Genomic DNA, 24,898 nt, shown 5'->3' on the forward strand with positions numbered 1-24,898 from the left:
CAAAAGGAGAAGCAGAAAAAAATGAATTTATTCAATATAGCCACATTAGGAAGATGGACAAAGGAATCAGGCAAACCCTCAAAGTCCATCTTCAGGATCAGTGGTCTCAACCTTCCTAGTGATGTGCTGTGACCTTTTAATACAGTTCCTTGTGTTGTGGTGACCCTAAACCGTAAAATTATTTTTGTTGTTACTTCATAACTATAATTGTGGTACTGCTATGAATCGTTACGTAAATATCTGATATACAGTGTATCTGATATGCAATCCCCGTGGGTGGCAACCCACAGGTTGATAACTGCTGTTCAGGATACTGGAGTGAGATCACAGTTTAAACAGAGGGCGGAGGATATGCATATGTAAACAGTTCCAGTCACGGGCTGCTCACCCCACGGCTCGCCCAGCATTGTCTGGGCATCAGTCTCCTCTTGTACAATGTCTAACAAGTTGTTGGAACTCTTTGAAATCTCTTCCAAGGAGACATTCCTCTCTCACTGATACCTTCCCCTCCTCCCTTTTTCTGAGGAAAGTTTCCATTGTTTGAATAATCTAATAGTCAAATTGAGAGACAAAAGTGCCTCCTCTTTAGAATATCTACATTTTTTTCCAGGTCTTTGACAATTTCTCTTAACTGTAAAATATGAGGGAAAACTATAAACTATGAGGAACAATAGTTTATTAGCTATTTCTAAGTGTTACTGTAGGGATTAAACCAGATAATACAGTCTGGTACAGGGTGAGCACTTCATAGATCAGAAAACCAAGGCTCAGTTCAAGTGGTTCTCTTAAAGATTAAAAGAAAATGGACATCCTGTCACGCTCTGTCCTGACCCCACACTTACCCATGAGCCATCTTCAACAGAGCAAACATTCATCCCTTGGGGAACCAGAAAGTCTGTGGCTTGAAAACTTTGCAAGCATTTGTTCCATTCAAGCCCAACTCTGCAGTTAAGAATCCTTGAGAAGCATGGGGACACTTTTGTGTGACACTCACCCAGAAGGGCCCAGGCAGCCCAGGGCCAGCACTGGTAGAGCAGAGCAGTCATGGTCACGTTCTAATTGCTGTTTCCTTTGCTCTATAAACACCTAGTGCAGTTGTTTGTCAAACGTTATGATGAAGAACCATCACTTTGCATGTTTCAGCAGGTGTCTTCTTATTAGAATTCAGTTTCAATAATGAGGACACAAGGTTTCATGTCATTAGATAGGTCTACTTTGAATATATATGATATATATGTATATATATTATATATATATATCAAATCCTAAGTTTTTATTTTATCACACAGTCTTCACCCCCTTTCCTTCCCTTCAGCCTACATTATATCCATTAATCCCCGAGTTCTGTATTCTACCACATATTTTTTATATACTTATGCCTCAAAGTATCTGCTTCCCTGAGAGGTGAACCCCTCTCAAGACTTCACCAAGGCATGGATTCCAAATGTTCATTGTCATAGAATAAATGTTTCGGTGACCATAAGGTAGTCCTGACAGAAACAATAGATGATATAAGAAACCACTTCAAATATTTTCATTAAAAACTTAGTTCATTCCTAGATCGCTCTGTCATATGCTAGGCTAAGAGGATATGGATATATGTTTAAGGGACTCATTTATTGTCTCGTTTTATTGAGATGGAGCATTTTAACAGCATGTTGGTGTATACTACTCTACACAGGTTCTAGCTGACTTTTATTATCTAACGTGTCATTCATAAAACAGAATACGATATCTAAGGGCAGACCAATGGAAAGGGATAAAATACACTGAGTGAGGAAACACATCAATTTAACTGTGTTTCCATCTTTCATTGCATGACTTAGAGAATGTGATTGTCAGTTCAGATGTCATAGCTACTTCGTGAGCAAACATCCACAGGAAAGTTTAGACTAAATGTTTTTAATCATAAGGACTTTCATTGCTGCCAAAAGCAATTTACTCTTTTCACATCTTAAATTTATGGGACTTCTTTGTAATTGAGTTTTCACAAATAATATTATGAAAACTGTGGCGCTGTGAGCAGGGAGTGTAGCTTAGTGGGCAGTGCGCTTGCCTTGCACACAGAAAGCCTTGTGTTTCATTTCTAGCCTTGCGTAAACAGAGCCTGGTGGCACAAAACTATGCCCCAGAACTTACGGGGTAGAAGGTCAGAAGTCCAAAGTCATACTCCGATCTCTGATACATGACCAACCTAGGCTACATGATACTCTATCTTAAAAAGAAAAAAATCTAAGATGGGTACAACTTTAACCCTAACACTCGGGTGGCAGAAGCAGGTGGATCTCTGAGGTCAGGCTGCTCTAGAGGGTGAGTTTTAAGACAGTCAGGGCTACCCAGAGAAACTTGCCTCAAAACAAGAAAGAAAAAAGGAATTCTAGTCTCCTAATTTGCAATTCCACTCTGCTATAAGATATAAATGTGGAGAACTTGAGTAGGCAAGTAGTGGCTTACTGTATGAAAAGAAAATTGAAATTATAAAACATCATAAAAATGCATGAATCACAGAAAAAAAAAAAAAAACAAAGGACATATGTGCTGGGGGGGGAGGCCAGAAGGGCTAAAGATGGTAGGAGGGTCATTATAACGGTCTCTGATGTCATTTCTAAGAAAAGGAAACTGAGGAATGAGGCCGTTCCAGTAGCCAAGTTGCCCAAACCCAGAGGGAATAAACATTTTTGAATGATGCCAGAGCTCTCTCGCTCTCATGGAAGCTGCTGCCCTGTCCCCATCCCCACCCCCCCACACACACATAAGCCTCTCCAACCCCGGTGTTATCTTCTAGAAGGACGTGGGACATCCCCTCCCTTTACTGGGCACACATACTGAAGTCAGATGTGCACGGCCTGTTGAGGGAGGAAAGTACACACAGAACAGAATCACAACCTGTTCTCCTTCTGTTTCTTTGTGATCCCTGTAGGAGCAGGAGACAGATAACCTTTCTACAATCTAAGATCCCAATAAAAAGAGACTCTCGGAAAAGTCCACAGTGTTTGGGAAGGCTTCTGTATGGAGCAGGTGAGGCTTTTCAGCTGCCCACCAGCTCCCCTGTGTGCTTTGGAGGCGTTGAGGGGAGTAATGTTAGCCGATAAAAGGTCACAACCACAAGAGTTGCTTGACACAGCGGAGCGGGAACTGATAATACCTTGGGGCAGGGGCAGCTGTTGTTTCTCAGCCTCTGTCTGGGGCAGAAGAAGGTCTTTCTATGTCTGTTTGTCATTATTTCCTTCTTTCTGTTGCTTTCTTTTTGTCTTCATTTTATCATCTCTGTATGCTTCAAACTTTGCCTGGTTCAGCAGCCCTTCACATTCCAACTCAAGGCCTGCTTTATCCAACCCCAGACTTGAGAATTACCTGGGATTGCTCAACTCTTGCCTCAGACCGGGACGCCAGAGTAGAGGGCTTGAAGGGAATGCCTTCCTTAGGAATCCTCAGGTGGGTTAAGAGTTCTGGGGTGGGCCTGCACCAGCAAGGATGACTTGCTTAAACCACTCTTTCTCTCTGCACTCTGCGTTAGCCAGTGATACCCAAATCACACTGCACTCTTCACTCCCAGTGCTTCCCTGGAAGTTTCACTATTAATACCACAGTGCCTACCCAAGTCCCCACCACACACCAGGGAAACTTCCATCGGAAGCTATGGAACTCAGCCTGAGAGCCTGGTCATGCCGAGAGGCAAGACTTAAGCATCTGATCTCCAATCAGTCAGTCCCAGGAGTCATACTGGCTTTGCTCAGCTCCAGAAGTAGATACAGGTTCCGTGTTTGTCTGGAGCTTTGAGGTATATGTGGTCTGCCATCGGGATGGTTTTGAAGCTGGGACTGAGCAGTTCTCCCAGCCATGCTATGATCCGGGAGTGTCAGAGACTTCTGAGAAGACCTCCATCAAGCAGTGAGCATTGTCCCTCGGCAGGTTGTGAGGGGAGAGCTGGGGAGGAACACAAAAGGCGTGTGACCGGTATGCTGGGCACTAAGGAGTCAGGGACTTCAAGGTCAAGTCTGATGCGCTGTTCTCATCTTCTCTTGCTTCCCTTCTCCTCCCCTCCCCTTCTTTGTAGCACTAGAAACAGAACCAGGCAACCAAAGCCTAGTAGGCTTGTTCAGCACGAGGCCCATGAGCTATGTGCGCCCTAGAGTAGCTGTGAATACAGTCAAGACAAACTCCACAAACTTAAACATTGCAAGATTATTCTGTGATTTTGTGTGTGTGTGTGTGTGTGTGTGTGTGTGACACGATTGTTTGGCTCTTGAATGTGAAATTTGTAAAAGATAGCATGACATCATAAAGTCTAATGGTGATATAGCTAGCTCTAGGCCATCTACAGCACATTAGGCAAGCACTAAACCACATAACTGTACACAAAGCCCTCTTTTCCCTTCTTGTTTTGAACCCAGTTGGCCTTGAACTCATGCTACAGCCCAGGTAGGAGGGCTGGGACATGTCCTTGAAAGTCTCCCAAACTTCTAGGATTACGGGATAGAACTACCTACAAAACCCAGATACTGAATTCATCTTAAAAGTTAAAAAATAAGGACCTGGGGAGATGGCTAAGTCCATAAAGCACTGTCCATGCCAGCGTGGGAACCCGAGTTCAACACCCACAGCCCATAAAAATAGCTGGACACAGTGGGTCTCCACTAGGAGCAAGCATTCACAACCTCAGCCCTGGGGAAGTGGAGACAGGCAGATCGCTGGACTCGATGGCCGGCCAGCCTAGCCTACTTGGTGAGCTCCAGGCCATTGGCAGAGCCTTGCTCAAGAAGACAAGGTGAAGCTGGGGAGACAGCTTAGTCAGGACAAGTCTCGCCACGCAAGCATGAGGACTTGAATTTGATCCCCAAAACTCATATTTAAAAGCCAAGGGTGGTAGTGTGCCCTTGAAATCCCTACACTGGGGAAGTAGGCACAGATGTATGGTTCCAAGGGGTTTACTGGACAGCCAGCCTAGCTTGATCAGCAAGTCCAACACCAACAGGAGACTCAAAAAGTAAGGCAGCCAAGTCTTGAGAATCAATATCTAAGGTTGATATTGATTCCGGCCACTACCCATGTGCACACTCAACTCATGCACACACTCTCACACACGCACAAAGACACAATGAATAAAAGACAAGGTGGGCGGTACCTAGGAATGATACCCAAGATGCTCTGACCTCCCCGTGACACACCTACATGCACACGTGCCTACACACAAAACTAGCCAGGCAGAGCGGCTTACACTTGTAATTAATTACAGCATTCAAAACTCTGAGGCAGGAGGATTGCCAGAAGTTCAAAGACAACTTGGGCTACAGTGTGAAGTCGTGCCTCAATCAAGCAAACAAAAAAAGAACTAAATAAAACCCAAGGTTATACTCCTAGGTCTACAGAAGAAGAACGGAAAACCCCGGCAGACTAAAGACAAGGGAATTAGGAACCGTAGATGTATTTCTAAAAGGCTCGAGTGCAGACTTCCCTCAGACACTCTACATGTCCAGGTAGGCTTCCCATCTGAAAGGAAACCACCGTACCTTGTGCCTTCTACTTCAGACTATCAATCCATCCTAGAAAACTGCTGGTGTGCTCCGGCAGTCCTCCGTGCCCTCTCAGATGCTGCCCCCTTGTGGTTGTCTAAGCAAACGCTGCGGAAGCCTCCGGACACATCATACCAACAGGCTCAGAACCTAACAGTGGACTTCTCCCACCAAAGGAGGGAGGGCGGTGGTTTTTTATGTGTCTCTGGCTGTTTCAGCCAGAGATGTTTTGCCCATGTTTTTTGGCCTAGAGGAGGTAAGAGACATTACTGGGTACCCACTGATTTTCATAGCCTTGAGCGTGAGAGAATGGAGAGTTCGGGGGCGAGAGGCTGGGCAGTACATGGATTGGGGGGAGGAGGCTTTGTTTTAATTCCTCTGCCCCGACTATGTAAGACTAGCACGGGAAGTACATGAACGTTCAGGGCTTCAATGTCTCACTGTAAACTGGCAAAACTGACAAAGATCCTTCCCGTTCCAAACTGGGCTTAGAAGGAGAGAGCACCCTTTTCTGGTGGTCACATCGCACAACACAAGCCTGGGCTGCTACGGCCTGCTGCTGCCTGCCTCCGAGGTTTTCTCTCTGTATCTTCTCCAAACTCCTTCCACCGTCACGGGGACTTATCTATGCACTGCCTGCTTATGCACCCGTTGAGACCCTCATTGTTATACGGTGAAAATTTCTCCTCTCATTTTAATTCTCTGAGGGACTCCCACGGTCAAGTCCCTGTGCTCTCTCGTTCTCCGTGCCCTTCAGTGCTGTGAAATACAAGCTCCCGCTGGGACCGCGGGACCGCCATTGGTGTGTCCACATCCAGAATAACCGTTTTCAGGAGGACACAGGCAAGGCTAGTCTTTTGTTAGTTTGCATATCAGCTTGGAGCAGGGATTTCCAAAGTGGGGTCTGAGCATCCCCCAGAGACCCCTGGGAGTCTTTCAAGGGATCTGCAAAGTCAAAACTATTTTCATAATAAGACAAAGACATTCATTGTGTAAAATAATTAGGACGCCTCCTTCCCTCCTAAGTGCACAGTAGTGTTCCCTGGAAACGACATCATGTATGCAATGGTAGCACAGGCAAAGTAGTGTGGAGTTTAAGGGATGCCTTCCACTAAGCTGATAGCAAGGAGGGTTACAGTCGTTTCTTACTATAGTGCTTCTTGTTTAAAAAAAAATAGAGGTGGGACCCTAATTTATATTGCTGGGGGGAGGGGGATGCAAAGCTGCACTATGGAAATCTGTGTGGCAGTTCCTCAGGAAGCGGGGACTAGATCTACTTCTAGATCCAGCCATATCCCTCATGGGCATATGCCCTAAGGAGTCTATGCCTCACTACAGACACTCGCTCACTCACGCTCACGGCTGCTCTGTTCAGAATAGCCAGACACTGGGAGAGACACAGACATTTGCCAACTGATAGCTGAACAGTGAAACTGTGGTCCGTTACACCACAGACTATAGTTCAGCTGTTCTGAAAATGAAATGATAAGGTTTATGGATAAATGGATGGAACTAGAAACAGTCATCATGAGTGAGGTAACCCAGACCCCCAAAAGACAAATGTAGTATGTTTTCTCTGTGTCTTAGTCAGGGTTTCTATTCCTGCACAAAACATCATGACCAAGAAGCAAGTTGGGGAGGAAAGGGTTCATTCAGCTTACACTTCCACATTGCTGTTCATCACCAAAGGAAGTCAGGACTGGAACTCAGGCAGATCATGAAGTAGGAGCTGATGCAGAGGCCATGAGAGATGGCACCATCCACAATGGACCCTCCAACCCTTGATCACTAATTGAGAAGATGCCTTACAGCTGGGTCTCATGGAGGCATTTCCTCAAGGGAGGCTCCTTTCTCTGTGATAACTCCGGCTTGTGTCAAGCTGACACACAAAACCAGCCAGTACATTCTTACATGTGGATGCTAGTGTTTAAGCTTTGAATATGTGTATTTTAATCAGAATAATCACAGAGGTTAGGGACCCAGTAAGGAGCCAGGGGAGACATCCTAAGGAAGGGGAAATCAAGCGTAGTGTTCCAGAAAGATAACAGGAACTAGACAAGAGGGATTAAGTGGGGAGGGGGATAGAGAACAAGGTAAAGGAGGGAGTACGGAAGGGGCAGCAAACACTAAAGATTCTTTAAAAAAAAAAAATATGGAAACTTACCTGTAGACGCTTCCTAAAATGTGAACATATGTGAAAGAAATTTAAATGGAGCCATTATATAAGAAAGACAATGCCCCAACCAGATATTTCATGCCACCAAATAAAACCTCCAGTTCCAGGAATGGCTTACATCCTATTGAGTTGTTGGCCGAAGGGAAATCATGAACCCCTGCCCCACAAACATCGCAGTTCACTGCCAAGGTATTGGCTTTTCGCCACAACCTGATGGTAAGGCCCTCTTTCTAAGGATGACACTAACGCCATCAAACATGGACAAGATGAGTCGGTGCCCAACTGAAAGTTTTACACCCGCTGCCTAGCATTCATGGGTGGCACCTCTGCATGCTACCAGAGGACAAAGGGGATCATCAGAGAATCGCCCAGTGACAAACACTGCGACCTGAGCAGAGACCTGCCTACAAATGCTACCGGAGTGACAACCACTTCCTAAAGTTAGATCTAAGGTCCATCCTATAAAATGGAACCCATACTTGATACAGCTAAAGTGACCAAGAGGCTGAGACTAGATCGGTCACAGGCTGTAACTTTTATTTTTTCAAACCTTATTTTAAATGACGGTTCTTGAACGCATTAACCTCCCTTTTAGCCCATCGCCCACCAGAGGTAGTGGAAAAGACAGGATTGGGGGTAAGGAGTAGTGGACCTGTTTAGAAAGGGTTCTTTGGAGCAACTCCCGTCTGTGTTGTCAGGTAATTGGCAAGTTCACAGGTCAGCAGCTGCAGCTCGATCCACTCGAAAACACTTCCTGGATACACCAGCAGTCCAGTTCAGGAGAATAGGGTTAGCCACAGCTGTGGCACAACCTAGCAGAGACAGACGGCTCAAGTCAGCAGGAGGGACCAGGGCCAACAGGAATGTTGGGGAAAGTTCTTGACTGTGCCTCTCTCCGTGAAGTAAAGACGGGCAAAGACAAAAGACCAACAAGTGTTGCACAGCTAGCTCTAGAGGCAAACTCATCTCTGTCACTGTCCTTTGAGTCCTTCTTGTACTCCCTTCCTCCACAGGTCTTGCCTCAGCACTTAGTCTGTCTCTGCTGACATCACTCTGCCAATCAGTTGAAGCCTAAGAAAGCTGCAGCACACCTACTAGAAGTGCTTTGGTGCGTTTCTCTCTATGGAGTCCCAACAAATGCATCTCAACTATGCAATGTAAGGCAGACCAATACACTCACGACCTTAGTGAAGAATCCTTCACCATCCCTTAGCAGAACATCCTTTCTCCTGTGTCTGCTTCAGCCAAACACTCCTTCACGAGTCTGCCTCAGCCTTTCGCCTGTCCACTCCAGCTAAATGTCCCTTCATGTGTTTGCCAGCAAAACACCATCCAACCGACTTTCCAAAGAACTCTTTCTTTGTAAAGATTTATTTATCTTATGTATATGAGCACACTGACTTTATACACACCAGGAGAAGGCATCAGATTCCCTTACGGATGGTTGTGAGCCACCATGTGGTTGCTGGAAATTGAACTCAGGACCTCTGGAAAAGCAGTCAATGCTCTTTTTTTTTTTTTTTTTTTTTTTTTTTTTTGGTTCTTTTTTTTGGAGCTGGGGACCGAACTCAGGGCCTTAGGCTTCCTAGGCAAGCACTCTATCACTGAGCTAAATCCCCAACCCCACAGTCAATGTTCTTAACTGCCGAGCCATCTCTTCAGCCCCTAAAGAACTCTTAAGTTTCCACTTCAATGGGCCTAGGGAAAATCTAGTATTATTATTCCAGCAAAGGAACATAGCAATACTATTATTATTTTTTTTTTCCGGAGCTGGGGACCGAACCCAGGGCCTTGCGCTTCCAAGGCAAGCGCTCTACCGCTGAGCTAAATCCTCAACCCATTATTATTATTATTATTATTATTATTATTATTATTATTATTATTATTATTATACTGGTAGATCACTGCTCAGTCCTCGTCAGAAAAGTCTTCTTCTTGCAGTAAATGGGAATTAGAACAAAGACAAGTACACAGTGCGCAGTGAGAGACTGGAACACTCCGTCCTAAATGCGATGTCTTTATCAAACCCTCACCTCGAGGTTCAGAGATGGTGGCCGCATGCACAGACCTGCCCAGGTTCAAGCCAGACACAGTTCTAGCATCAAGGGAAGGCCAAGCACAAGATGCCACCCAGAAACAAGGAGCTCTTTGCAATTGATACCTCATTTCCAAGAGAAAAATCAGTGTTCTTTATGCAGCGTCTCCGGGTGTGTAAACCATACTTCAGGGCACCCCCCATACCCAAGAGTAGTTGGCCAACAGAAAATAAGTTCAGTGCTAATTTTTTTTTAATTTTCATATTGTTGTTGTTGCTGCTGCTGGTGGTGGTGGTGGTTTGGGTGATTTGGGTTTTTTTAGAGCAAGAGAGAGAAAGAAGATGAAGTTGGGAGAGAAGGGAGGTGGAGAGGATCTGGGAAGAGTTGGGGGAGGAAGAAAACATAATCAAAATATATGTGTACCTAGAGGGGCTGGAGAGATGGCTTAGCAGTTAACTGCTCTTCCAGAGGACCCAGGTTCAATTCTCAGCACCCCCATGGTAGCTCAAAACTATAACTCCAGTTCTAGGGAATCTGACTCCCTCACAGAGACATACATACAAGCCAATACACATAAAAATAAATAAACTATTTAAAATTTATGTTGTGTGTAAAATTTTTAATTAAAATTTCTAATGAAAATAGAAAATTTTTTTTGTCCTTGTCAAGGTCTGTTTATTGAGAGGAGTGTGAAATTTTTTTAAATAAAAATGTCAGCATGTGGAGCTGGAGAAGTGGCTTAATGGTTAAGAGCACTACTTAGTCTTCCAAAGGACTTGGGTACAGTTCCCATCCCCCCACAAGGCAGCTCACAACCATCTGCCACTCCTGTTCCAGGGGATCTGACGCCCTCTTCAGCTCTCCTCAGGCACTGCACACATGTGGTACACAGCCATTCGTGCAGGCCGTACACCCATACATACAAAACAAAAATAAGTAAAAATTTTAAATGTTAACATTATATATAATTATACTTGGCTGAATTTATGACTATTTTAAATTCTTTGCATTTCAATGTCTAGCACAGTAAACAACAATAGCTATAACCACAAAGTCTTAAAAGGCTTTGACTTTCGCAAACCCAAGAACAAATGCTTGGTACAGAAGAGCCTCAAAACTGAAGTTTGCTCTGAAATTTCAGTTTGCACACATGGCCTATCAAGGTGTAGGAGTTGGGAAGTGGACTCCAGGGACATCCCCAAACAAGTCCACCTGTCCTGCCAGGCACAAAGCAAGGGTTTTAGCATTTACCCTCTCCCTCCCTGCCTGCCTGACCCCATCCCTCTCTCCCTCTCTCCTCCTGTCTCTTTCCCTCCCTGTCTCCCTCCCTCCCACCCTCCATGCCTGTCTTCCTCCCTCCCTCCTGCCTCCCTTCCTTCCCTCCTAGATCCCTCCTCCACCCACACCCACCAGCTGCTGTTCTCGCTCAGGTTTCTAACCTCAGGACTGCCCCTTCTCCAGTGACATCCCACAGAGCAATCTCTCCTCAGTTCTAGTGCTGTGCTGGTCTGTAAGGAGGAACCTCCGATTTCTTTGAGCTCTAAAGAATTTGAGGTAGGTTTCAACTGAGCGTACCCTACCGTTCCCATTCACAACCAGAGCCAGCTCTGCCTGACAGGAACTGTCTGCTCTTGATACCAACCTGGAGTCACGCCTTCCCAGAAAGCCAGCTGCAGCCTTGGGATCAAACGCTGCGAATCTTGCCTTTGTAGGTGCATTCCTCGCTGAGAATAGGTTAAGACCTGCAGAGATCCCAAAAGAAGACATGATTCTTACATCCTCCCTGTGCATACACACACACACACACACACACACACACGTCTTGCCTTTCTATGGCCACTTAGATAGACACTGCCTTCGGTATCCCCCATCTGTCCCGGTCCCTGGGTCACCAAGGATGTCACTTCTCTCTGGTCCTGCTGATGCTTGATTAATCCTGGATTTAATTCTCCTCTGTACAATACTCTGGCTCGCTTTGTACCAGCTGAAGTCCAGTTCCTCAGAAGTTTCATCTCTGGTCTCCAATCAGGGTCAGACTGCCATAGCTCTCTCCTGACGTATAACTAGGTATCTGAGGTATGGCTGCTATAACCCCCACCCAGGTCACCCTAGGGTTCAAGAGAGCAGAGGCTTCGCATTCTCCCTGTGATACCCACACAGCTAGCGCAGTACCTGACGCCGTGAGAGTGATTACATATCTACACACACGTGAAAGAGTAAAGGAACCAACATGCACCTGTGTCTGTGAACGAATAGAAACTTCCAGAAAACCAATGCCCTCAAGTTCCTGGACGAAGTCACTCTGGGAGAAATATCCAGCTACAAAGATACCTGGCATTTTCAGAGACTGACTGTGGCTCCCCAAATTAGAGGAGCAGTGTGGGCATGAGATGGCTCCCTTGAAGGCAGGGGCAGCCCTTGTCTTGGAACTACTGCTGTTTTCATGTAAGAGTCGTGAATTCAGACGCAACCTACAGCAACAGGATCACCCATTTGCAGTCTAATAGACTGGAAATAATTACTCAGGGAATTCCTTGGGAAGTTCATGCATGCATACATACATACATACATACATACATACATACATACATACATACATACATACATATGTGTAAGTCCTAGCACAACCTGCAAATTGCTAGACCTCTCTCCCGGGAACCTGGTTCCTGAAAGCTCTTTTGGCGATGCCTCAGCCCCCAGCTGTAGCCAGCAAGCCTCCATCTTGTAAAGAGCTGTGTTTTTATGGGAGGCACAGGTGTAGTTAATCTCCAGCCATAAAGATAGCGTGCGATTTTTAATGAACATGGAAGGTAGTCGACAATTTCCCTGGGATCAGGAATCACAGCGCACCTTTGGAATATCACATAATATAGCATAGGAGGTTTGTCAGCGAGCACGGAAACGGAGTCTAATTATAAAGCCCTGCCAGCCCATTCTCTTCCTCCTGTCATGAGCAGGACAGATATTAGAGTGTTTACCAGACATAGGTTTCTTCGGATAGACTGGTTATGCTTGGCTGGGGATATTTGTAGAGTTCAACTCAGAATGGGCGGGCAGTGCTCGTCTCAGTGTTGACAGCCCCACAGGCACTGCCAAGGCCTCCCTCTTTAAGGCTTCTCACTTAGTGTTCCTGACCAGGCGAACACAGGGATCGTTAGCTTCATGTCTTAATGTGAACCTCCCAGTCTGCAAAGAGTGAGTGCTCCTGTGTGCAGGACATTTCCCACACCTGTGTCATCTTCTTGCTAAAGAACATCCAAAAATGCCTTGAGGCCTTACCAAACCTCCATCTCTGTCTTTCTGGATGGAATAGGGACAGGCCCTACAAACGCACCGTGAAGAGCTCCGAGAACGTCTGAGTGGCAGAGAATCTCCACCAGAGCCTTTGCTGTCTGTGGAGAAGTCTGGAAGAATATTCCTGTGGGTTGCATGAACAAGATCCTAAGAAGTACAAACCGTAAGGAAACAGTCGACAATTTAGCCTACGTTAAAATGTAAAGGTGGGAGCTGGAGAGAAGGCTCAGTAGGTAAGAGCATGCAGTGTTCTTGCAGAGGACCGGAGTTCAGTTACCCACACTGGGCAGATCACAACTGCCTGTGATTTCAGCTCTCAAGGATCCAAGGCCTGTTGCCTCTAGCCTCTACTGTTACCTGCATCACATACAAACACACATACATGCATACACACATAGAGAGAGATGCACACACACACACACACACACACACACACACACACACACACACACACACAATTAAAGACATAGTGGTGCATGCCTTTAATCCCAGCACTCAGGTGGTAGCAGAGGCAGGCAGATCACTGTGAGTTCAAGGCCAGCCTGGGCTACAGAGCAAGTTTCAGGGACAGCCAGGGCTATACAGAGAAACCCTATCTCAAAGAAAAATCTTTAGAATATAGAACAGTTAGAGGGGTGTTTATTTGCTTCTCTTGAGACTCTGTAGCAAAGGCTGGCCTGACACTATGTAGCCCAGGTTGGCCTCAAACTTGAAACAATCCTTCTGCTTCAGCCTCCAAAACAGGATTACAGGTACACTATGTAAAATATAAAACTTGCCCGTGAAAATCACCATATACTAAGTGCCACACAGTAGGAAACAGTATGTGCAACCAAAATGATTAAGGAAAGAATTTGCTTTCAGAGGCAGACCTTCCCAACCAACCATCCTTCCCCAACTGGTCCCATTATCCTAGCCCCCAACTCCAGCACGGATTCCCTGGGGACCGAAGGCCATTCTGGCTAGGGAAGAGGGTAGGTTAACTGAAGAGCTTCACTTCTCCCTCCTCTCTCCTCCCTCCTCTCCTCCATATCCGTCTCCCATCTCCCAGTCTCACCCCCAGCTCTGTAGCAGATTACTTACGACCTTCCCTCCCTCCCTGCCCCCGTCTCCAGCGGATCAGGCAGACCTTGTCCTCTAACCTGGCTCCCCTACTCACTTTATCTCATGCCCCAACACCAGAAGAAAGTCCTTGGGAAGCCACCAGCCAAGCCTGCCAGGGAAGCAAGTAGGCCACCAAAGCAGGAAGGTGAGCTTCAAACCTTTAGTCTCCCCAGTTCCTCCTCTCCTCCAAATCCAATCCCCTAGTCTCATTCTGAGCCCTGTAGCAGACCACCTACCATGGCCTTTCCTCTCTAGAGGAAAGAGAAGAAACCCAGGTCAAAGGCACAGAAAATGCTTTCAACAGAATCATAGAAGAAAATTTCCCTAACCCTCAGAAGGAGATGCCTATCAAGGTATGAGCACACAGAACACCAAACAGACTGGACCAGAAAGGAATTCTATTTGGCACATAGAAATCAAAACGCTAAACATACAGAACAAAAATAGAATATTAAACAGTGCAGGAGAAAAAGACCAATCAACATATGAATGCAGCCCTGTTAGAATAACACCCGACTTCTCGGTGGAGACTATAGAAGGCAGAAAATCCTGGACAGATGTCCTATAAACTCTAAGAGACCACAGATGCCAGCCCGGACTACTATCAGACAAACTTTCAACCACAGTAGATGAAGAAAGACATTGTGTGATAAAACCAAATGTAAACAGTATCTATTTATAAACCCAGCCATACGTGAGGCACTAAAAGGAAAACTTCAGCCTAAAGAGATTAACTACACCCAAGAAAACATAAGAAATAATCTTAGACCTGCACATCCAAAAAGGGGGAAACACACACACACATACACGCACAGATACACAACAACAACAACAACAACAACAACAACAACACAGGAATCAACGCTCATTGATATCTCTCAACATCGATGGTCTCAATTCCTCAATTAAAAAAAAAAGGCACCGACTAAAAGAATAGATGAGAAAACGGATCCATCCTTCTGCTGCTTCAAAGAGGCAAACCTTAATTAACATCAAGGAGAAACATCATCACCTCAGGGTAAAAGAGATAGAAAAAGATATTGTAAGTAAATGGGCCCAAGATGGAAACATGTAGCATTTTAATATAGGACAAAATAAACTTCAAACCAAAACTAACCAGAAGAGATAGGAAAGGACACTATATACTCATCAAAAAAAGAAAGAAAGAAAGAAAGAAAGAAAGAAAGAAAGAAAGAAAGAAAGAGAGAGAGAAAGGAAAGAAAAGAAAAAAGAAAGAAGAGAAAAAAGAAAGAAAAGAAAAAGAAAATCCACCAAGAGGGATATGGCAATTCTAAACATTTATGCACCAAACATAAGGGCACCCACATTCATTTAAAAAAAAAATAATAAAACAGCTAAAGTCACATATTGACCCTCGCACAGTGACCATCCAGACCATCTAAACAGAGACATGCTGGTACCAAATGATACCATAAACCAAATGGACCTATCAGATATTTACAGAATATTTCATCCAAACACAAAAGAATATATTTTCTTCTCATCACCTCATGGGACTTTCCCCAAAACTAACCACATCTTGGGACACAAAGCTCACCCTGCATCCCATCTGACCATCACAGATTAAAGGTGAATATCAACAACAGAAACAACAGAAACCCTACAAATTCGTGGAAACTGAACGGCCCACTACTGAATGAAAAAGTCAAGACAGAATATAAGAAAGTAAAGACTTTCTAGAAATGAGTGAAAAGGAAAAGACAATATATCCAAACTTACAGGACACAATAAACGTGGTTCCGAGTCCAGTTCACAGCGCTAAGTGCCTACATTCAAACGAACAAAACAAGAATAGAGAGATCTCACGCTAGCAACTTAAGAGCACACCTGAAAGTTCTAGGTAAAAAGAAGAAATCCCCCGTGCCAAGAAGGGAGTAGATGACAAGGCATACTCAAACTCAGGACTGAAATCAATAAAATAGAAACAAGCAAAACAAACAAAGGATACAAAAATTAATGAAGCAAAGAGAGTTGGTTCTTTGGGGAAATCACCAAGATCGACAAACCCTTATCTGAACTAACCACAAGGTGGAGAAAGAATATCCAAATTAACAAAATTAGAAATGAAAAATAGGCTGTGACCACAAAAGGTCATTGTTGTGGTAAATCTCCAACCCAAATAAGCCCACGCAATGAAATCATAACTCAGTTAATATGGATACAAGCTACACGCCTAGATTAGGCAGATCCGCCACTGCCCTACTCTATTCCCCAGCTAGGAGATCTCTTATAACCTGCGGTTTCTCCAGACCACGGGCTTCATCTCCATCTTCCTTCTACCTCCTCTTCTGTCTTCCTCTCTCTCTCCTCCTCCTTTCTCTCCCTCTTTCTCCAAAACCTTTTTCTCCACCTTTCCCTTCCCCTGCCCAATCACTGACTCTAGCCTTTATTTTACAAGTTAAAATGGGGAGAAGGTTCATATGATGTCACCTGAGTATGTAATTCACTCCTTGTCAGAGGCAGCCCCTCTTAGGGAAGCGGAATCAGCATCAAAATACAAACAGCACCAGGGCAATCCACGACGGGGCATACTTTAAAAACATACGTAACACCAAGTTGGAAAATCAAAAAGTAATGGATAATTTTCTCAATACATAAAACTTACCAACATTAAATCAAGATCGGATAAGGAATTTTAAAAGACCTATAACCTCTAATGAAATAGAAGCAGTAATTAAAAGTCTACCAACCAAAACCACTCAGGAATAGATGATATTAGCACAGAATTCTACCAGACTTTCAAAGAAGAGTTCATGCCAATAGCTTTTCAAATTATTCCACCAGATAGAAACAGAAATGACATTACCCAATTCATTTTATGAGGTCATAGTTGTCCTGACTCCCAAACCACATAAAGACCCAACAAAGACAATTACAGACCAATTTCCCTTAAGAAAATAGAAGCAAAGATATGTAAAAAAAAAAATTGCTAGCCAAATTCAAGAACACATCAAAAAGATCACCCATCACAATCAATTAGGCTTCATCCTAAAGGTACAGGGATGGTTCAATATACATAAATAAATAAATGTAATCTACCAGACTGAAAGACAAAAACCACATGACCATCCCAGTAGATGTGGAAAAGGTCTTTGACAAAAATCCAACATCCCTTCATGATAAAAATCCTAGAGAGATTATGGATACAAGGGACACAAATCAACATAATAAGGACATGTTACAGCAAACCCATCGCCAACGTCAACTTAAATGGAGAGAAACTCAAAGCATTTTCACTGAGGTTCTCTACTCTCTCCAAACCTAATCAATGTAGTACTTGAAGGCCAAGATAGAGTAATAAAACAATTGAAGGAGATTAAGGGGATACAAAGAGAAATGGAAGAAGTCAAAGTATCTTTACTTTCAGATGATATGATTGTATACATAAAGGACCCTGAAAACTCCACCAGTTTTCTACAGATGCTACACATTTTGGGCAAAGTAGCAGGTTACAAAATTAGTGTACAAAAACCTTCCTATATACAAATGACAGAGAAAGAAATCAGAGAACAATATCTTTCACAATAGCCTCAAATAGTAAAAAAAGAAGAAGGAGGAGGAGGAGGAGGAGGAGGAGGAGGAGGAGGAGGAGGAGGAGGAGGAGGAGGAGAAGAAGAAGAAGAAGAAGAAGAAGAAGAAGAAGAAGAAGAAGAAGAAGAAGAAGAAGAAGAAGAAGAAGAAGAAGAAGAAGAAGAAGAAGAGGAAGAAGAAGAGGAAGAAGAAGAAGAAGAGGAAGAAGAAGAGGAAGAGGAAGAGGAAGAGGAAGAAGAAGAAGAAGAAGAAGAAGAAGAAGAAGAAGAAGAAGAAGAAGAAGAAGAAGAAGAAGAAGAAGAAGAAGAAGAAGAAAAGAAAAAAATTGGGATAACTCTCACCAAGCAAATGAAAAGCTTATATCATACAAACTTTAAAAAGTTAAAGAAGGGCTGGAGAGATGGCTCAGTGGTTAAGAGCACTGACTGCTCTTCCAGAGGTCCTGAGTTTAATTCCCAGCAACCACATGGTGGCTCACAACCATTTGTAATGGGATCTGATGCCCTCTTCTGGTGTGTCTGAAGATAGTGACAGTATACTCACATATATACAATAAATATATCTTTAAAAAAACATATTATTTTTAAAAAGACATTAAAGAAGATATCAGAAGATGGAAATATCTCCCATGATCATGGATTGGTAGGATTGCTAAATGAAAATGGCCATCATACAAAAAACAACCCACAGATTCGATGGCATTTCCATCAAAATTCCAACACAATTCCTCAAGATCTTGAAAGAACAGATTTCAGCTTATATGGAAAAACAAAATGCCTAGAATAGCTAAAACAAGCCGGAAAGATAAAAAGAACTGATGGAGGTCTCACCATCCCCAATTTGAAGTGTCACTAGAGAGCTATAGTCATAAAAACACCACGGTATCGGCACAAGAGTGATCATGCTAATCAATGGAATCAAAGTGAAGACCCAGACTTAAATCAACATACTATGGGCAGTGGTTTTTTTTAAATAAAGAATTAAAAAACACACAGGAAAAAGACGATAGCATCTTCAATAAAGTGATGATCAAACTTGGTGCTGCATGTAGAAGAACTCTAATAAATCCATACTTATTGATCTGTACTTATTAACGCGATCCAAATGGATCAAAGACCTCAATGTAAAACCAGATATACTGAACCTGACAGAAGGGGAAGTGGGAAACAGTCTTGAGCATATTAGCATAGGAAAATTTTCTGGACAGAACACCAACAGCACAGGTACTAAGATCAACAACTAATGAGTGGGACCTCATGACACTGAAAGGCTTTGTTATGCAAAAGACAGTGTCCTTTGGACAAAGTGGCAACCTACAGAGTAGAAAACGATGTTTAGCAACTACATATCCCATAGAGGGCTAACATCCAAAATATATAAAGAACTCATTTTATGCTGGTGAGGATATGGAGTAAGGACCACATGCATCCATGGCTGATGGGAGTGCAGACTTATGGGGTCACTATGGAAATCAGTATGGCCACTCCTCAGGACGATGGGAAACAATCCACCTCAAGATCCAGCTAGACCACCCTTGGGCATATTACACAAGACTCTACATCCTAACAGAGACCACTTGCTCAACCATGGTCATTGCTTCTTTATCCGTAGTGTTCAGAAACTGGAAATATTCTAGATGTCCATCCACAGAAAGAAATGTGGTCCATTTACACAATGGAATATTATTTGGCTGTTAAAAAGATGAAGCTATTGCAGGTAAATGGATGAAACTAGAAAAAATATCATCGTGAACAAGGAGCTCCAGTCCCAGAAATACAAATATTACCATATATGTTAACTTACATGTGGATATTAGCTGTTAAGTCAATGATAGAGAAAGGCATTGGGAGGGAAAGATAAATCTCCCTGGGAAAGGTCAATGGATTGTTATGGCTGGAAGACTGGAATGGGGGGATCAAGTGGGGATGGGGAGAGAAGAGGGGACCAGGGAGGGTATATAGGGAAAGATATCTAAGCTTAAGGGCCATGTGAGGGGAGGTATGGGGACCTAATAAAGTAGAAGCTTCTAAAAATATATTTATATATAAATGAAATAACCAAATGGTGGGTAGCTGTACATCTCTCGTCACCAAATGAAGTTTGCAGTCCTGAAAATGGGTTAGGTTCAGTAGAGTAATTAGCCACAAGGGCAGCTTTTCTTCCATAGTTTCTACCTCTACTCAGGCTTTAAGCTTCTGCCCTGACTTCTGTCGGTGATGGACAGCTACCTGGAAGTATAAACAGAAATAAACCATTTGGTCCCCAAATTGTTTTGGGATAATGGTATTTGTCACAGTAACAGAAAGCAGACTAGAACATACGTTTGAACCACTAATGGTGTGGCTTCAACGCCTGAAGCAGTATGGGTAACATGAACGAGGCAGAGAATCCTTTTCAGTACGTGGCCCTGTTGAGATCATTTGCACTCTAAATGGACTCTGTAGTCTTAGCAGCAAGCTTGGCCAGCTCCCAGATAGTAGTTGAGGTGCTGTGGGGATACCATCAGATTTTGTAGGCTGGGGTAGTTTGAATAGAAATGGCCTTCATAGACTCATGCGTTTGAATGCTTGACCCACAGGGAGTGGCACTGTTAGAAGGCGTGGTCTTGTTGGAATAGGTGTGGCTTTGCTGGAGCAAGTGTGTCACTGTGGGGAGTGGGCTTTGAGGTCTCAGAATCTCAAGCTAGTTCCGTTCCTGTTGCCTGTCCATTCTGAGCTCCTTCTCCAGCACCGTGTCTGCCGGCATGCTGGCTTGCTTCCCTCCATGGTGTTAATGGCCTGAACCTCTGAGCTGTAAGCCAGCTTCAATTTGATGTCCTTTATAAGAGTTGCTGTGACCATGGTGTCTCTTCACAGTGATGGAAACCATAAGACAGAAGCATTGTTCACACCTCACCAGTGTTTCTCCGTAGATGCTGGGTAGACCGTAAGAAACTGACACAGATTTCAGAACTTTGAAGAACTGGTGGACACATCCATCCACAAACTGGTCTTCTTTGAAAGTGCTAGTCTATATATTTGTCTTTTTTCATTACTACGTGGATTCCAAACACATACAAAACTGAAGAAAATGTGTAATGGAGTCCCATAAACCCACTGACCGGCTTGAAAAACCAGGTCCGTGACCCATCCTGCCAATCCTCAGAGACTCTCCTTTCCAATAGTATTTGGAGGCAGAAACCAGATTTTATTATACAACTTTAGCCATAAATATCTCAATATGTATTTAAAAATAAAGGCCTTTAAGATAAACATAACCACAATACCATTATGGCAGGAAATGCTATGCGTTCAACTATCGTCAAAGACTTACTGATTCTTAAATTTTTAATTGTCTCATAAATACCATAGGCTTTTAAATGGCTGTTTTAGGGTTCTGCTAATTTCGAACGTTCTCTAAGTTTTATTTTTCCACATAGAAAACAAGGTCCAAAAGTAAGTTTTCTTTATTCTTCCTTCATGTTTAGGGAACTACAATAAAAGGGAATTTTTTTTCCCCCATCATAAAAAAGGTCTTGCAAAGAAAGCTTTGGAAGGCACTAGAAATCCATTCTTATGTGTCCTATGTCTAGAGCCTTACACTACTGGAAGCATGTGTCTACTGATTGGACGGCAGACAATACTGGCCGATCAGCCATCTCCCAAGGGAGCCCAGCCATGTCGGCAGTTACCCAGCCATGCCCCCAGCCCTCAGTTGCTCTCGTGAGGTCCCAAGGTTTACTGAATGTCTGCTGCAAGGTAGCACGGTCTTAATATGACAGGGAAGCGGCGCCCATTAAATCTCGACAATACGGACACCTAACCGAGACCCCCACAGTCTTGCTGACATTCCATCATGAATGGGAAAATCTCCCAAAGCCCCACTCCTGTGTGTGTGTCTGTGTGTGTTTCTACATGTATGTTTGTAATAAAAACAAAGACAAGGTCATGGAATTGATAGGGAGTGAAAGGAACATGAGAGGAGTTGGCGAGAGAAAGACCCTCTCACCTCAACCCCCCACAAAATGTAAAAATAACTACATACTTAGAAAATGCTTGAGAGCTCATTGCCTGCGAGTCCACCAGGGGGCGCTCGAGGAACTCGCTGAAGGTCAGAGTTGCCTAAAAGCCAGTTTGGCGGCTGGATCACAGGGGAGCCTGAAATACTAAGGTAAAGTTTGAATTTTCCTTAGTTCAGGCCAGTTCTGCCCACAGGAGGGACCAGACCTCAGAAGTTGTGCCAAGGTGAGCTCTCCTATGTCATATTGGAGGAATTGGAGGATCTGGTGTTTTTAGACGGCTTGCCTGGCAATGGTTTTCCTTCCATGTTTACTAAACTACAAAGAGAATGCGTACAGATGTGAGCACCCAGCAACCCCACCACTCTTGGGTTTTTGTCTTATTTTGTTGGTTTACCAACAGTCCGACTCTCCCTGGCATTTTTTCTTCCCCACAGCTACTCACAGTTACACACTGCCCAAATGTGGAAGAAGAAACTTTCAGAAACAATTCCTTTTTCCACTCCCTCCCCGAGAGGAGTTTATGATGAAGTCTCTACCCATATCCTCCCCGAAGGCGGATCACCCCTTGGTCTGACTGTCCCAGATTGACAAGACATCTCAGTGCCACAGAGTTTATGTCTAGGTAACTCCGAGTGTGAATAAGCTCGAATAGCGATGCTGGCAATTCAGACAGTAAAGAAAGACAGCACCAAGGGCTCCCTTTAAGAGTGGAGGGACTGCATTCGCAAAACATTTATTGCAACATATTGATTACAAAGTTACACAGTATATTATAGCCATCCTAGCATGAGGTATTTACCACTAGTTGTTGTTTCTTCCTTTGCCTAATTCACAAGTTACACTTTATCATAGGCATACATGAATACAGAGAAACAGGGCACATGGGGGTTGATAATCTGCACCTTCAGCCATCCATCTCCGGGGGAGCAGGGAGGGGGACCTCCTAAAATGTATCCTCTGTAGATTAAGAGGAACACTATAGCTTCCTAGGGCTGCTGTATCAAAATACTACAACCAAGTGGCTTAAAACAATAGAAATGTCTGTCTGTCCTCACACTGGCGGCCAGATGTTCTGTGTGTGTGTGTGTGTGTGTGTGTGTGTGTGTGTGTGTGTGTGTGTGTGTGTGTGTGTGTGTCCACACTTCTCTAGAGCTCTAAAACAGGCTTCTCACAGCTTCCAGAAGTGTTTGGTCCTTCCTGAAACAGAAGATGCTGGGTCATCTTCCTTCAGTGTGTTCATCTTTTTTCTATGTGTGTCTCTTTTTAGAAGGACACTGGTCATCAGGCTGGTGCCTCGTACCTCAGTGACCTCAGTGACCCTGGAAATCGATCTCTCTAAAAAGGCAAAACTTTGAGGTACAGGGATTACTATAGGATGTAGGGGGAAACTATGTGTGTGACATTCATGAGAATAAGAGATTATAAACCACTTGAGCTTCGAGGCTCAAATTATGATATGTGTACCGCATTAGGCAACTGCTTAATGTTAAAATGTCAACTGAGGTGCAGTAAAGCGCTCGGTGTATTTGAGCAAATGCCAGTTGTTACTGGGCAGCTCCAACCCCTGTGTGGCCCAGGCATGTCACATGGGATTGGTTACAACTTCACAGCTGTTATTTGGACTCTTCCCATTGGAGAATTCCTAGTTATGTAAATTTTTGGCTACCGCTGATTGGTTGAGTTTAAGTTTTGTTTTTCTTTAACATGCAAGTTTATTAAAAAGTAGTTTATATTACATTTTGTTTTCAAATCACGAAAAGCTAAGGTCATGGAGGAGAAAGACCATGACTGTAAGGCTTTGGGCCTGGCCTCCATTTTAACCCTTTAACAGTAGACAGTCACTGATACAGAAAATCAAATCCAATCCAAGAGAAAGAAAGATTATTGTACAAGTACAAAAAACATCATAGATTTGCTTTTTAGAGAGAACACAGGTTATCTGTCTTTGTTGTACACAGTAAATGTTCACAAAAAATCAGATTCACATTCCTTCTAAGGACCACAGTGTCCACTGCCTCCGTTTGTCACCAGCAGAGGGCCTGTGGTTCTCTTGGGTTTCCGTTGGAACGCTCAGGGTCCAGCAGGCACTGGTCATTCACAGGCCCCACTTCAGTTCTTGCCATGGCCGCTCGATGAACAGGGTCAGGGCCAGCCCACAGAGGAAGGTCAGCACACAGTGTCCAGAGAAAAGATAGAACTGCAGAAAAAGGGGGACAGTGGACATAGCTTATTCCATGGCCTCCCCATGTTTGAATCTGAAACTATGCTATCCCAATGCCACGAAGTGGAGCACGAAAAAAAGGGTCCCAAACATTTAAAGTTTACCCTAGACTAAAGCCCTGCCCTCCTCCTAAATCAGAGAACAACTTTAAAAAAAGAACGACACAGAGCCAGCTTCTAACAGAGCCAGCTGTGCTCACGAAGAGCGAGTGGCGGAGCCAGGGAAGGACCAAGGGCCAGGCACTTGCTTACCATGTTGGTGTCTGTGTAGTGAATAAGGGTCTCCTGCAGTCCATTATAGAGGATGATCACAATGGGGTGTACGAGGTAGCAAGCATAGCTTATGCTAGCAGGGAGACCCCAGATGCCACAAGAAAGCAAGCGCTTCACGGGACCTGGGGGGGAAAGACAGAGTCACGCAGTCACAGGCCTCTGGTCCCTGATGCTACCTGACACATGGCAGGGATTCTCTTTTTAAAGTGTGTGTGTGTGTGTGTGTGTGTGTGTGTGTGTGTGCACGCATATGTGCATGTGTCCCTTGGAGACCGGAAGAAGGTGCTGGACCCTCTGAAGCTCGAGATGGAGGTGGTTGTAAGCTGCCCATGGGTGCTAGGACCAACTTAGGTGTGTTGGCGATAAACCCTTAAGTCATCTCTCTAGCCCTGTTCTGTCTCTGGCATCTGTCTCCTCGCCTCTTTCGGGCCACCACCTTACTACGATGCCTTGCAAGAAAGGAATTCTTTCTTATCTATTGCTGGACCCTAAATGTATAGAACATTGTCTGACGCAAAACAAATGCACCAACACACTCATGCAATTATGTGAGTAAACCCGGAGACACTCAGCCCAGCCCTCGGCCACTGCTAGTTCCTGGGGGCCCTTTAGTGACTGCTTCCAGGAGGCCTGGAATACACTGCTCTGTCAGCAGGGGTGGCCAAGACCACCTGCCGAGTTCCCACCACCTTGGCTGAGGATGAGTACTTTCATCCACAGCCTAACTCCA

General features: G+C 44.1%; 1 protein-coding gene across 1 annotated transcript in view; it reads right to left on the reverse strand.

Annotated features, from left to right (window-relative positions):
* Positions 1 to 22,393: 22,393 nt before the first annotated feature.
* The window catches only part of LOC116884601 (O-acyltransferase like protein), a 52,302-nt gene continuing 49,797 nt past the window's right edge, over positions 22,394 to 24,898 (reverse strand). Inside the window, exons 14-15 of the mRNA XM_032885741.1 lie at positions 24,148 to 24,290; positions 22,394 to 23,872 (exon numbers count right to left, since the gene is read on the reverse strand). Coding sequence (XP_032741632.1) covers positions 23,771 to 23,872; positions 24,148 to 24,290 — 245 coding nt within the window. The 3' untranslated portion in view covers positions 22,394 to 23,770. The remainder of the gene's footprint in view (positions 23,873 to 24,147; positions 24,291 to 24,898) is intronic.

The sequence above is a fragment of the Rattus rattus genome, chromosome 15, assembly GCF_011064425.1.
Source record: "Rattus rattus isolate New Zealand chromosome 15, Rrattus_CSIRO_v1, whole genome shotgun sequence".
NCBI lineage: Eukaryota > Metazoa > Chordata > Mammalia > Rodentia > Muridae > Rattus > Rattus rattus.